Here is a 14,422-nt window from a genome sequence, read left to right on the forward strand (position 1 = left end):
TAAGAACATCTGAAGAAGATGGCACTAGTATTATGACCTTAACGGAAATGTATTTTGTGAAAGGACATTTTATCAGATCATGTCACCAGAATAATTTATGCATTTGCTCACTAATATAGAAAATGGATGGCATCTGTTTTGATGCCATTCTTATGTCATTCAGTCAGTGCTGAAATGCTGAATTGTGCGTTTTTCCACAATGACCTAGCTACACTCACAGTAAATCCCAAAAGGAACCAAACAAGCCAGTTGGGTGGCTATGTTAGTTACCTATGACGCAACACAAGCAAACATTGGTGGACACCTGTTGAAATGTATGGGTTTTGTGTTCAGTTATTTTGTAGAGACACTGCTTCCTTTAATTTAGATGAGGACTTTGGACTTCAAAAGACAGTACATGTACTATTTAATTCAAATGTATGCCTACAGTATTTGTGTCAGTATGGCCACAATAAAAAGAAAACGACATCATGACAGAACTAGTGAATGCATATAGAACAAACAGAGAAAAAGGTCAACAACCGTTTATAAAGAGAATACTGTTTAATACTTGTATCAGCATCATTTGAGTAATACAAAATACACATTTCAATACAATTGATTGGCAAGATTGTACAGAATTATATACATTGCAAATAAAACATGTATTTCATGATATAAATACTGTGACACGTACAATAAAGCGCATCAATACACATTGTGCATGGCTCATGAGAACAGGTTATTTTATAGATTTTCACTAGTAAAAGAGTCTGATAAAAAATGCACATGTAAACCACATATATAATGTAATAACAACATGTAGTAAGTGTAGTATGTGAGTTAAGCACGTTATGTATGACATTGCTATGTCAGAGGAACCCTGTTGTCTTTGGCCCATTTCCTCAGAGCTCTGATAATGTACTCCACCTGGGGGTTCTGTGTGCTCCTCAACAGGGGCAGCACGTCCTTCAGGGTTTCCCTGTGGAACCACAGACAATGGTTATTAGTGATGGGAAGTTAGGAACAGGTCATATTACACAATGGCAATATTTTCATAACATTACCATAACGGTTGTCAATAAAGTTAAAATGAAAGAGCTTGAATCACAAAAGTCACACTTTACCGTGCAATGTAAATTACTCAAGGCACAAAAATGATGTGCCAAAACATCTCTGTGGAGGACAAGATTTTCATATTTGATGTGTTGGTGACTGTGTAGGGGACAAATCTTTAACACAGACATGTGTTGGTATCAAAATTGGACTAAAGAGCCAATACTTACTTTGGCTCTCTGCCTGCCAGTATGAGCTGGAAGATTCCGACACAAGCCCCTCTCTTGCCCTCCCAGTAGTTGGAGTCGGGATCCAGTTTCTCCAGAGTATCGAACGCTTTGGCTGCCCAGTAGAACTGACCCATCTGAAAGCAGACAGACAGAGCAACATTTAATTGCATTGAATATTGAGAAAGCTTGGCCTTTGCTAATCTCGTCCCCAGTCTATTGTGGAGGAAGTCTGGTGCGGGAGATTAGGCCATTGCTGACTTGTGGTTAGCCTGGAAACTAAGTTAGTAGAGAGAATAGTAGTGAGCCTCACCTGATAGCAGTCATTGGCAATGAGTTGTAGGAGGCTGAAGGAGTCTGGCAAAGCCCCCATCTTCAGATACAGCTCCCAGGCTAGCCGGCCTTTCTGGTTCATGATGACTGAGCGAGAGGAGAGACAACACTATTTAGATAATATATGTATTTAAATGAATTAGTAATATATTTCGTTTCTTAGATCATGTATGTAGATATCGTATTGATGTAAAGGTATAGGTATTGAAGATGTATTGACGACAAATAGATCTATTTCAGACTGTATACATACAGCAGCGAGTCAGCCAGCTCAGGTATACATAGTCAGTCTTCATCTTCTCACCCTGGATCAGCAGAAATATCTGAGTCCAATATAAAAGAATGTTACAACATGAACTTTGAACTGATTCAAAACACTACTCATGCAAGCAGTAATGAATGTTTCTATTTTGACAGTATGTACCTCCTCTGCTTCTTTGTAGTTGCCCAAGGCAGCTTTGGCCTGGGCATAGTTGAAATTGAATGTATCCTCGGTATAGCAGTAACTCTGTTAATGACAAACCAAAAATAACCAAACAGAAATAATGCTCGCCTCCTTTCCCCAAGTATACATGTTAATTCCACACCAATCCATAAATATGTCAAGTACTCAAATGCAAAAAGAAAGTGATTATGTGTGTGCAAACATGCCTATGTGGTGTACTGTCTTATTGGTCTGTATGCTACATGTTTTGGGCCATGCAAACCTTGACTGAGTTGAGGTAGATGAGAACGTCTTCAAACTGCCTCAGAAGGAAGAAACAGGAAGCCATACACTGTCTTCCAGGTATCGTGTCTGAGGAGAGCGAGATACAGACAGTGAGACAAAGACGCACATGCTCACTTCAACGCAGATATACACACACACACACACGCTAACACACACACAAGCTAACTCATAGCTTCTTGGTTGAATCGCTTTAGATTCATTCATTCACATTACCGCATTCACTGGCTGAGCCTCCGACCAGCTGGAAGAACTGTTGAGCAATCTTCAGGTGATCCCTCTGCAGCAGAGATACAGGCAGGGACGAGGAGGAGGGAATAGAGACAGTCAGTCAGTCAGATTTCAGTGATGATCTACTTCACCAGGCTTATAAGACATTCCTAATCTACTCAGACATTTCTACTGTGTGGTCCTAGGAGGTTTTCGGGTAGTTTGTCAAACACTTACTCACCGATCCAATTTCTTGACCCAAAGCGGCATTCACCACTCCTTTCAAAATGTACTCCTTAAAGAAATAGATTTTGTTAAGACACTGCATGTACGCTATTAAGGCTTTAGTCTTTAAACAACAAGACTTCCTCTGCTTATGCCACCTGATAATGTGAAACTATTACTACCTGTGGTGTGGTTGGCTCCAAGTCTTTTATGAGGGTGTAAGCCTCTTGAACATCATCTGAAACATAAAGATGCACATTATTGATGATAAAAGAGCCATTCAACGTTTCAATGTTAGGATTAGGATTCAAAGACAACCACCAGTGGCTAAGGCCCACCTTGTCTGAGGTAGTAGATGACCAGGTTCAACCGAGCCTCAGAGATGACATCAATCAACGGGGGCAGCACCTGCAACGCCCCCTCCCCACCACGAAACACCACCTGGGGTGATAGAGGTCAAAGGTTATAGAGCATGGGGTCACTGTCATGCAAACACAGTCACACAACAGAGGTGGTGGAATGGGTTACCAGGTTATGCCGGATAAGCTCCTTAGCAAACTCAAAGGAGCAGGAGGAGATGTCTATGAGGTTCTTTAACTCAGCCTGAGAGAGAAAAGAACAAATTGAACCACATTATTTATTGCTGTACAATGACAAGTGTAGGCATAAACATCGACTGTGGTTGTTAGGCAAACGCGTATAGATGCACGGCTGTCTGTTTTGACCGTAGACGCATACGGAGTTGCTTTACCTCAGCTGCCTTGCCGTTGTACAGCCTGAAGTGGTTGCAGGCCTTGAGGTTGAGAGCGATGGTGGATTCAGGAATACTCTGCAGATACACAGCCAACACCTCTTGGGAAACATCATAGTAGTCCAACTTGTAGTAGCACAGCGCTACGTACACGTTAAGAGCCAGGAAATCTCTGGTTAAAAGAAAATCGGTAAATATGGTAAAACATCCAATAGCTAGTCCTATAGCTCACACTGCGTTCTTGAATAGAAGTCCTTGTGCATCTTTCTCTCTTGCTTTTTGACTGCACCGTCCAATATAATGCACCTTTCTCCACTTTCTCCAATGCATCTTCCTCCACTGCAAAATAACTATAGCCTCCCTCCATCTTCTTATCTCGGTCTCAACACAAGGAAATGTGTCCTTCCAATTTTCTAATACTTCATCCTAAATATATGGCTTATAGTATGTTTACTGTATATAGATATAAGAATCGACAGTAAAATTGACACTGACTCATTCAGACAATCCACAATACCCATTGGTACTAGTGGGACCACTGTAATCTGGCATATGAGGGATTTGTGGGACTATGCTCTTGCCTATCAGTGATTTTGATGAAGGGACATGGGAGAATGGCCCAGCATAAGTACCTATTCTGTAGCAGGATGCGTTTGTAGATGTCGATGGCCTCCTGGTAGTGTGATCTCATGTAGTGGATGGAGGCCAGGCTCAGCTGGTCCTCAGTCACATCCTCCAGGTTCTGGTGGAAACCCATCAGCTTCTTCTCATCGTTGAACTGGGAACAGAGAGGAAAGGCCTGGTTGGTTTGTCTATTGGTTTGTTATTACACAAGTAGGTGTGCACCTACAGTAGCATACAGTTTCATTACAAAGAAAGAAAAAAGTACACTGAACAAAAATATAAACATGTAAAGTATTGGTCCAATGTTTAATGAGCTGAAATAAAAGATCCCAGAAATGTCCCAGAATTTGTTTACATCCCTGTTAGTGAGCATTTCTCCTTTGCCAACACAATCCACCCACCTGACAGGTGTGGCATATCAAGAAGCTGATTAAACAGCATGATCATTACACAGGTACACCTTGTGCTGGAGACAATAAAAGTCCACTCTGAAATGTGCAGTTTTGTCACACAACACAATGCCACTGATGTCTAAAGTGTTTGAGGGAGCATGTAATTGGTGAGCTGTTGCCAGAGAATTGAATGTTCATTTCTCTACCATAAGCCACCTCCAACATCATTTTAGAGAATTTGATCGTATGTCCAAACGGCCTCACAACTGTTGTGCGGGCGAGTGGTTTGCTGATGTCAATGTTGTGAACAGAGTGCCCCATGGTGGCGGTGGGGTTATGGTATGGGCAGGCATAAGCTACGGACAACGAACACAATTGCATTTTATTGATGGCAATTTTAATGCACAGAGATAACGTATGACGAGATCCTGAGGCCCATTGTCATGCCATTCATCCGCCGCCGTCACCTCATGTTTCATCATGATAATGCATTGACCCATGTCGCAAGGATCTGTACACAATTTCTGGAAGCTGAAAATGTCCCAGTTCTTCCATGGCCCGCATACTCACCAGATATGTCACCTAATGAGCATGTTTGTGATGCACTGGATCGACGTGTACGACAGCGTGTTCCAGTTCTCGCCCATATCCAGCAACTTCACACAGCCATTGAAGAGGAGTGGGACAACATTCCACAGGACACAATCAACAGCCTGATCAACTCTATGCGAAGGAGATGTGTCACGTTGCATGAGGCAAATGGCGGTCACACCAGATACTGACTGGTTTTCTGATCCACGCCCCTCCCTTCTTTTTTGCGGTATCTATATTCCTAGTCATGTTAGGGCCAAATTTATTTATTTAAATTGACTGATTTCCTGATACAAACTATAACTCAGTAAAATCTTTCAAATTGTTGCATGTTGCGTTTATATTTTTGTTCAGTGTAAGTATTGAGACTTGGGAATTGTGTAAAACATGATTTTATGCAACTGTTAGAGCTGAGCGATTAACTGAAATGTTGGTTATTTTTCAGTCTTTAAACAACTAATTGACCGATGTCGGTTCAATTATTTTAATTACATTTTGTGCTCAATGCACAGTTTCTCTAGAGATAAATCATATCAAGCACAAACTGTACGATGTAGTAAGGGGTTGTAGTTTCCAAAAGGCCAATATTCAACATAGTTTAGCACAGAAAACGTGGTAATTAACTACAATGACCATAATCCATTGCGTGCCTACTTGTCTGGTCTGAGACAGAGAGAAGAGACAGAAGAACGTGTGATCGAGAGGGATAGAGAGCAGTTGCTTCGTGACATATCTCTACCTGAAAATACATGATCTATGATTGATAATTGGAATTCAGCAGTCATAAAAGTATGCCTTAATTACTTTGAAGAACTACTAAAATAGTTTGTCAGACAGCATAGGTAGCAGCTCTATAGTGATGAGACGATGACTTGGAATTAAATAATACAGTCATCAAATAGACCTAGAACAAATGTAATATACACAACAACTGAAATATTTTATTAAAGTAATGTGAATAAATGATGGTTAATAAGTGATAAACAGTAATGGGCAGTCACTATCATCATGGGACTTTTACTAATTGTTTTATTCTATGTTCTTACAGCATTAAAACCCACATAATGAATAGTGCATTTAATGTCTAGAAAAGTGTTGAAATCGAAAATCAATAATCTAACCGAAACCAAACCGACCTCAAAAAGCTCTAATCGCTCAGCACAAGCAACTGTACAGAAGCAAAAAAGAAAGAGTGATGAGAAACACACATTAACATACTAAAGAATACAGAAAAGGAACAGTTCTGACCTTATGAGCCAGGTGGAAGAGCAGGCGATTCTGAAGTGCACACTTTGGAGCTACAGGGAAAAGGGGGAATACCTTATCGACAAGGGCAAGAAATAGAAACAGAAGGATGAAAAACAGAACATTTACAAAACATGTTATCTTAATACTCACCCTTGTTTGCAGCCTCCTCTGCCTCTCTGTAGAGCCCCAGGAAAAACTGAGTGCAGGCCAGATACACCCACACCTCCCCTGGTTCTTCTAACCGGAGTGTCAAGGCCCTGTACTCCTGTCATGGAAATAAATAGACATACGTGTCAAATAGAGCATTGTAAAAATGGCTTTTTTTCCAGACAATAATGAATTTGACTGAACTCACACCGACCTCCATTGCTCTCTTGTAATCACCCAAGTGAAAGGCACAGTAGCCAATCCAAAGGTCTGCATGCTCCTCTTTTTCTCCAACATCACGCTGAAACTGGAAGACAAAGCAACACAACAGTAGGACACAGTGCTCTCACACGCACACACACACACACACACACACACACACACAACTGTAATAAGGAAACAGAAAGACCTTATAGATATAATACATCAAGAATGAGGAAGGAGAATGTTGAGAGGACACAGGACTTTCACAGATCACATTATATCTTGTGTCACATTTATTACAGAGTTGCTCATCATTCATTTGCTGATTGCACATGACAGTTAGCTACATGAGTTTCTATCTGGCTACCTCTAACAGAGTTTGTGCCCCAAGGTAGTCTCTCTGGTTGAGGTATTCCTCCAGGCGAGGGCTCTTCTTGGCTTTGTTTTTCTTCTTCTTCTCACTGACGCTAGCTGCAGAATCTCCACCTACTGCTGGCTTCACCCGGGACAGGATCTGGATGGATGTGACAAGGAAGAGAATCCTTATTGTGGACATGACAGCTGGCAATTGGTTTACTAAAGCAGGAATCAAACAATATTTGCACATTTGGTAATATAGACAGTCATGTTTTAATAGATGTAGTGCAGCTATAGCAGTTATCCTATGTCAAACTAGCTAACTGCCATTACTTTAAAATTAACCTCGTCACATATCATAGATAGGTGAAATAGACTTTGGTAGCTGGCAAGCGACAATGATTAATCTAGAAAGCTAACTAGCTAACGTTAACTACATAGCAAGACTTTTAGCTAACTAACTAACGTTAGTATGTTACTCAACTTGTAGGCTAACTTGTAAGACTTACCATGACGGCACAGCAGTTACTCTTGCATAATGTCACTGTTCAGTTTGGTGAAATTGACTATAGCTAACGTTAGATAACACTTGGTAACGTTAGTGGTAAATTAGTTACACGTTAGCACTATTATAATTTTTATAGCTAGAATTAGTTTAGCTGGCTGGCTAGCTAACAGTGAACCAACAGATACGAAAAGAAAAGACACCTCTTCGCTGTCTAAAATTGTTATCAAAGGATAGCATGAATAAGTAAGGTGAACGAAGAGCATCAAGCTAGCTAACGTTAGCCACTAGCTAATGAAACATCTGACTGTGATTTCCTTGCCGTGTGGGGATTACGCTTGTGTTGCCTAGCACCGTTGTTCATCCTCTTCACGTCAGGATCAGATGTCGAAATGCAAATTTAACTCTGGATTTAGCCCCGTTGTTGTCGTGCATATTTGATAGTGACATTGTCATCAAAAAAATTTGCCGCCCACATAGCATTGAAATCAAGTGGTTTCGTCGGAACAGCCCCAGTGGCCTAATGGATAAGGCACTGGCCTCCTAAGCCAGGGATTGTGGGTTCGAGTCCCATCTGGGGTGATACTATTTTCACCCAGAAACTACTGTGCTTTGACATTCATTGGGTAGGCATAATAACGTGAAATCAGTCTTGATAAAGGCGCTTTTGCCTGCAAAGTGGACATAGATGCTGTTAATGTCATTTAAATGTAGCCTTATAACTGGCCTGGACCTGATTGGTGTCACACTTTCCCCCCACCCCTAGCAAACACACCTGATTCAAACTAATTGCATTTTTAAGTGTTGATTAGTTGATTGGTGTCCCGTGTGTTCGCTGGGGCAAAAGTGTGACATCAATCAGGTGTTGCCATGGCCTGCTATATATATATATACACTGCTCAAAAAAATAAAGGGAACACTTAAACACAATGTAATTCCAAATCAATCACACTTCTGTGAAATCAAACTGTCCACTTAGGAAGCAACACTGATTGACAATAAATGTCACATGCTGTTGTGCAAATGGAATAGACAACAGGTGGAAATTATAGGCAATTAGCAAGACACCCCCAATAAAGGAGTGGTTCTGCAGGTGGTGACCACAGACCACTTCTCAGTTCCTATGCTTCCTGGCTGATGTTTTGGTCACTTTTGAATGCTGGCGGTGCTTTCACTCTAGTGGTAGCATGAGACGGAGTCTACAACCCACACAAGTGGCTCAGGTAGTGCAGCTCATCCAGGATGGCACATCAATGCGAGCAGTGGCAAGAAGGTTTGCTGTGTCTGTCAGCGTAGTGTCCAGAGCATGGAGGCGCTACCAGGAGACAGGCCAGTACATCAGGGGACGTGGAGGAGGCCGTAGGAGGGCAACAACCCAGCAGCAGGACCGCAACCTCCGCCTTTGTGCAAGGAGCACTGCAAAATGACCTCCAGCAGGCTACATATTATGCCTGATCCATAATCCCCCCCCCCAAAAAAATTATGGACACGAGGCCAAATAGGATCAAATCTGTCAAGAACTTTCTACAATCAACCTGTTATGCACAAATTCACATCACAGGAGTCAACCGTCTGTGATTCCCTTTTAAAGCTAGAATCCTTAATTGAAACAATAAGTTCTATAAATAGTTGAACTAAGCTCATTAGGCATTTATAAATTATATTCTTCAAGAAACAAAATGGGTCTTCATCATTCAAGCCCAAAAATGGATGCAGCAACTAAGGATTCTATCTTTAAATATCAATTGTAAACTGAAGTCACTATAATATTTTAATGGGTTTCTGATTTATTTGTATACATTGCGACTCCGTGTTGAAGGCCAAACTGAAGACACCACAAGAGTAGATGACAGATTGACATAGAATTTAATGTGAAAACCCAATATAATAAACCCATGTATTTGTAATTGCCCCCATCCCAAGAAAAATAGACAAGTTTAAAAACAATAAGCCAAGTTTATTGACAGTCACTGTTTAAAGCACAGCTTTTGACTCTTGATTGACACCACTTAGGACCAATCAGCGGAGGCACCACCCCACTCAGTAGCCTGGGCGGTGGGGGCAGCGGACCAATCCTCTGTGGCGGGCTGGGCACTCCAATCCTCTGTTGGAAGACAATCATGCGTGTGAGAGAATACAATCAAACCATTTATTGTACAGACGACAGTCAAGAGAAAGAGAAATTGTGTTTCTCCCGACAGGATCCACAGTGAGGATTTGAGGCTTCACTACAGGTTTATGAGAGAACTATTCTACCCCTCTGTGTTGGTCATATAGGACATTTTAGGTCCTAGATGGGCAAAAAAGGGGCAATACTAATTTACTTTCAGTAGATCTTACCAGCAAAGCCTTCAGCTGCAGCTGGGGCCTTGGAAGGTGCAGCGGCTGAAAAGGAGAATTAAACAAAGTTTGAGTCAAATGTATTCCGGTAGCCATTTTGTTTTGTGATTGTCAAAATGTGCTACTCCATCCACCTTTGCATTTGTGGCCTCCACTCCTGTGTATTCATCACTTACCCTCGGTGAAGCTCTTACCCTCAATGCCAGCAGGGAACTGCTGGATGGGCACAGAGGGCACTGCCACTCCCTCGGACCAGTCGGCCACCTCGGGCTGGGCAAAGTCGGCCGTGGGGGCGGTCCACTCGCCCTGGAACTCATCCTTGCCAACAGCCTTCTCAGCCGCGGCCTGCTCCTCCTTCTCAATCTGGAACGGGACGAAGAGGTTAGAAGTTAGGGATGCGACGTCACAATTTGCGAGAGCGCTCAGGTAAGCAGGCACCACAGGTATATAGATTCTTAGCGCAAGCATACAACACTCCAACACCACATCAGAAGCATATTTTGCTTCAAGTTGTTCCATCACTGATTGAGATAGGTCAGTTACGGTTTCAGACTGCCATCTCACCCACAGTGATGGTTTTACTATTCCCTTCCAACGACAACTCACCCAGTCACTGACCGGACAACGCAAGTGCTTTTAGAAGGGGAATGTGCATTCGAGGTCTCCAAACTCCGTTCCTGAATAGCTACATGGTGAGCAGGATTTTGTTCCAGTCCAGCACCAACACATCTAATTCAATTAATCGTGGTCCAGACAGAGGCCCATGATTAGTTAAGTTGTATCAAACAATTAGTGCAGGGCTAGAACAAAAGCCCCAAACACACAGCTCTCCAGTCAGATTTGAAAACCCTGGTATAAACAGTGCGTGAACCATAGTGTCCCAGTATGTCAGTTACCTCCTCTGGATCTCTGTAGAAGTAGAGATCAGGCATGACCTCCCAGGGGTGTTCCCTGGAGATGGTGCCCCTCATCCGCAGCACCTCCCTGGACAGCATCCACCACATCAGACCAACGGAGTGGTGGCCCTGGAACACATCATACAACAGTCAGTTAGACCTAGGGTTGTATACTAAGTCAATGACGATTATATGCACCAGCAACAGTCAGTCATACAGAGGCACGAAGGCCATCAACAGAATTGATCAGTCTAAACTAGTAGAATTTGTTAGTGGATTAACTGATACCCAGTAAAAACATGACTACATGGGAGGGCATCTTCAACTACTGACGAGGAAGTAGAAAAGAAACGCCCTAGGTAGTAAGAGTCATGGTTGTGGCTCAGGTCACTATCAAACTCCAGTCATGGGGCAGCAGCCCTACTGATGTTAGCGAAAACCCGGCCAGATCACTCTGGCACACTTCCGACACCTGAACACAGACATCAGACCGTGTCAGGCTTTAATTGTGTGCTGCATATTTCCAGCAGTTGACCAAGATATTAGCGGAAGTTACCATCTACTCTTTCACTGAGGAAACACCATTGGGGACAAAACTGATATGATAGGCTGTTCCAAGTCATATAAAAATGTAAGACCACTAGAACATACATCTGTAGTCTATGGCCTGTCTGTACCTTGTTGTTGCAGGGGATGGCGATGTCCACGTATCTGAGGGGAGAGTCAGTGTTGCACATGGCGATAGTGGGGATGTTGACGTAGGAGGCCTCAGTCAGGGGTTGGTGGTCGGCACGGGGGTCTGTCACGATCAGGAGGCGGGGCTCACGGAAAGCAGCCTGGATCTGATTGGTGAAGGTTCCGGGGGTAAAACGACCGTGGAAGGTGGTGGCGCCGGTGGCGGATGCAAACTTCAGCACAGCCCTCTGGTTGGAGGAGAACGGGGAGTGGAGTTAGTGGATTGGCAGGTGACCCAGTCAAGAATATAACTTAGCAGTAATTTAGTATGTTTTGGTTGTGGCTCAGGTCACTATCAAACTCCAGTCATTGGGCAGCAGCCCTACTGATGTTAGCGAAAACCCGGCCGGATCACTCTGGCACACTTCCGACACCTGAACACAGACATCACAGTGCCAGGCTTTAATTGTGTGCCGTTTAGCTAGTCACCCACAATTACATCAGGCCAACTGAGCTGACCAAAGTAATGTTCATTAGGGCACACCAGTAAATAAAAACAAGTTTCTTATTGGACAAGTATAGATAGTACCTCTCCTCTAGACCGTTCACTTCCATTTGCGCCTGCTGAACATAACCCAAGAGAAACTCTGGACCCTCGTATATGTCAGGTTAGCTAGCAGTGGGGGTCTCACCTGTCCAGTGTTCCTGGAGGAGATGACGCAGACATCAGCTGGGTTCTCAATGGCCACGATGGCACGAGCAGCCAGCAGCAGCTTCTCCCATGTCTTCTTCAGGTTGATAATGTATACACCTGAGGGGACAACCAGTTACATGTTGATTCCTGACATGCATACAGCCATAATGTCTATACACATGCTAGCCTTTCTCAGGACAATCAATGAAGAAAAAGACTGTACCGATTAAAACTGACTGAGGACTGGTGTTTCACCCACATTGAGCTCATTATCTACTGGATAAGTGTTTGAGCTAGAGAAAAACATTCAATATTAGGAAGAGATGTTCCATCACTGATTGAGATAGGTCAGTTACGGTTTCAGACTGCCATCTCACCCACAGTGATGGTTTTACTATTCCCTTCCAACGACAACTCACCCAGTCACTGACCGGACAACGCAAGTGCTTTTAGAAGGGGAATGTGTATTTCAGAGGTCTCCCAACTCTGATCCTATAAACTTGTGTGCAGACTATTGTTCCAGCCCAGCACCTGATTCAGTGTATCATGTCAAGACCACAAATAGTTGAATTACGTATGATAATGCAGGGCTGGAAGAAATGCATTCACATCCTCCCCAGTCAAAATATGTACGAGTTCAGAAAGTCTTCAGATCATAAAGTGACAAATAACCAGGGATCTCATATTCCTCCACTCACCATCACTCTTTCTCTTGTACGTGTAGTGCTCCATCTGGAAGTCCATGTTGGTACCTCCCAGGTGGGTCCCGGCTGCCAGGAACTTGAGCACATCCTCCTCCTTCATCTGCAGCACATCCAGACCTCCGGACATCGTGACCACTTTTCCTAAGTTACGAGTTATGTGGAAAAGCTGCAGGGGAAAAAAAGCCAGGTGAGATGTTGCACAAAGGTAGGGAAGCAGAGAATGGTTGCATTTGGAACTGAGGGGTCCTTGTGGCTCAGGTCACTATCAAACTCCAGTCATGGGGCAGCAGCCCTACTGATGTTAGCGAAAACCCGGCCGGATCACTCTGGCACACTTCCGACACCTGAACACAGACATCAGACTGTGTCAGGCTTTAATTGTGTGCTGAACAAACTGTCAAAGCTGCAATGCTTATAATTATTTAGTGTACTTATACAGGCACTTGCAACAGGGACTTGGCATCTGTTTCTAAATACAGAATTTACAATTATTAAATCAAAATATTGTTGCAGTTCCTTATGAATGACATCTGATCTCTGAGTGATGATCGGCATGAGCATGTGGGGAAGAGGGGCGGCAGGTAACAGTGGTTAGAGGGTTGGGCCAGTGAAAGGTTGCTGGATCTTATCCCTGAGCCGACAAGGGGCCCCTGAACAAGGCAGTTAACCCACTGTTCCCTGGTAGGCCGTCATTGTAAATAATAATTAGTTCTTAACTGACTTGCCAAGTTAAATAAAGGTTAAATAAAAAAGTGGTGTTGTAAGCAGCAAGTTTACTCCACTAACCCCAATTAGATGCAATATTGCTGACCAATTTATATCAATAAATACAATATTGCAAATGAGCAACTAGTCTAACTTAATTTATGGATGTTGGCTACTTCAGTTATTAGTATCCAACTTCTTCAATGGATTTCACGAGCACGCATGGCTAACTAGCTACTAGTGCTAAGGTTAGTAGTAGCTACATGGCTTCTGGCCTAGCTGTCTAACATGTAATTCGCTATTTACAGCGGTTGTATTTATACGGATATGGGAAACATTCAGACACAATTCCATAGTTGTTCGTAACAAGGCGTTAATATTGGTCTCCGCAACTTTCACCTCAAGAAAATATAAAATTGTTATCTCACCACGAGACAACGCCGTATGGAGTTCTGTACCTCACGGTAAAAGAGAAAGAGAAACGGAAGTGACGTGTTTATATACTGTAAATTCCACCAATCATCTTCCATTTCCTTTTCCATGATTAGTGTAGAAGGTCGATAGATGGTAGTCAAATCATTTGAGACGAAAGTGCTATGAGAAAGGGCATAAATTGTGATGGGAAGCAGTTGTTACTTCAAATTCAGTTAAATTTATAAATAAATACTGTAAAGTTATTGCCAAGAGATCATGCCTTCACCCCATATAGTAATGGTTGATTGAACGGCTTTATAGTCTATTTATGTCAGTAAAATTATAGGTTGCCATTTTGAGGTACTTATATCTGAATATTTTGATGCCATTTCAATTAAAACATTATCCAATTTGGTAA

At 42.7% G+C, this 14,422-nt stretch overlaps 2 protein-coding genes and 3 non-coding genes across 9 annotated transcripts; 1 reads left to right on the forward strand and 4 right to left on the reverse strand.

Annotated features, from left to right (window-relative positions):
• Window positions 1-530: 530 nt before the first annotated feature.
• On the reverse strand, window positions 531-8,078 carry LOC120066723 (intraflagellar transport protein 56-like). Of its 5 annotated transcripts, XM_039018198.1 has the most exons (18): window positions 7,581-8,078; window positions 7,082-7,228; window positions 6,725-6,817; window positions 6,514-6,628; window positions 6,364-6,413; window positions 4,141-4,286; window positions 3,509-3,680; window positions 3,286-3,360; window positions 3,096-3,198; window positions 2,940-2,995; window positions 2,774-2,827; window positions 2,539-2,602; window positions 2,303-2,391; window positions 2,020-2,103; window positions 1,849-1,918; window positions 1,576-1,682; window positions 1,266-1,399; window positions 531-961 (listed from the first exon to the last, which is right to left on the reverse strand). In XM_039018198.1, the coding sequence occupies exons 1-18, from the start codon at window positions 7,581-7,583 to the stop codon at window positions 847-849; spliced, it is 1,677 nt and encodes a 558-aa protein (XP_038874126.1). In that variant the 5' UTR covers window positions 7,584-8,078; the 3' UTR covers window positions 531-846. The 5 variants fall into 5 exon arrangements, with proteins under 5 accessions (XP_038874126.1, XP_038874117.1, XP_038874132.1 ...); XM_039018189.1 differs by having other exon boundaries at window positions 7,082-8,078; XM_039018204.1 differs by lacking the exons at window positions 6,725-6,817; window positions 7,082-7,228; window positions 7,581-8,078 and having other exon boundaries at window positions 6,364-6,435; window positions 6,514-6,626.
• Window positions 8,079-8,085: 7 nt separating this feature from the next.
• trnar-ccu lies at window positions 8,086-8,158 on the forward strand. Its single transcript has one exon. It is a non-coding gene; the product is annotated as a tRNA-Arg (tRNA).
• A 1,354-nt stretch (window positions 8,159-9,512) lies between these two features.
• LOC120066758 (40S ribosomal protein SA-like) lies at window positions 9,513-14,137 on the reverse strand. The gene is made up of 8 exons (XM_039018229.1): window positions 14,019-14,137; window positions 12,880-13,051; window positions 12,180-12,298; window positions 11,490-11,735; window positions 10,813-10,941; window positions 10,093-10,279; window positions 9,917-9,961; window positions 9,513-9,680 (listed from the first exon to the last, which is right to left on the reverse strand). Exons 1-8 carry the CDS (start codon window positions 14,130-14,132, stop codon window positions 9,586-9,588), a joined length of 1,107 nt encoding a protein of 368 aa, XP_038874157.1. The 5' UTR covers window positions 14,133-14,137; the 3' UTR covers window positions 9,513-9,585.
• LOC120028496 lies at window positions 9,760-9,878 on the reverse strand. Its single transcript, XR_005473458.1, has one exon. It is a non-coding gene; the product is annotated as a small nucleolar RNA SNORA26 (small nucleolar RNA).
• LOC120028383 lies at window positions 11,823-11,964 on the reverse strand. Its single transcript, XR_005473442.1, has one exon. It is a non-coding gene; the product is annotated as a small nucleolar RNA SNORA62/SNORA6 family (small nucleolar RNA).
• Window positions 14,138-14,422: the final 285 nt, after the last annotated feature.

The sequence above is a fragment of the Salvelinus namaycush genome, chromosome 2, assembly GCF_016432855.1.
Source record: "Salvelinus namaycush isolate Seneca chromosome 2, SaNama_1.0, whole genome shotgun sequence".
Taxonomy (NCBI): domain Eukaryota; kingdom Metazoa; phylum Chordata; class Actinopteri; order Salmoniformes; family Salmonidae; genus Salvelinus; species Salvelinus namaycush.

Coding starts and splice junctions, on each gene's coding strand:
- LOC120066723 (XM_039018189.1), bottom strand. CDS start 7,321: ATGTGCAAATATTGTTTGATTCCTGCTTTAGTAAACCAATTGCCAGCT. Junction 2,392..2,538: donor AGGCTCAGCCAGTGAATGCG/GTAATGTGAATG, acceptor CGCTCTCCTCAG/ACACGATACCTGGAAGACAG. Junction 1,400..1,575: donor TTGCCAATGACTGCTATCAG/GTGAGGCTCACT, acceptor GTCTGCTTTCAG/ATGGGTCAGTTCTACTGGGC.
- LOC120066758 (XM_039018229.1), bottom strand. CDS start 14,132: ATGGAAAAGGAAATGGAAGATGATTGGTGGAATTTACAGTATATAAAC. Junction 13,052..14,018: donor CCATACGGCGTTGTCTCGTG/GTGAGATAACAA, acceptor TTTCCCCTGCAG/CTTTTCCACATAACTCGTAA. Junction 12,299..12,879: donor GTACAAGAGAAAGAGTGATG/GTGAGTGGAGGA, acceptor TTGTCCCCTCAG/GTGTATACATTATCAACCTG.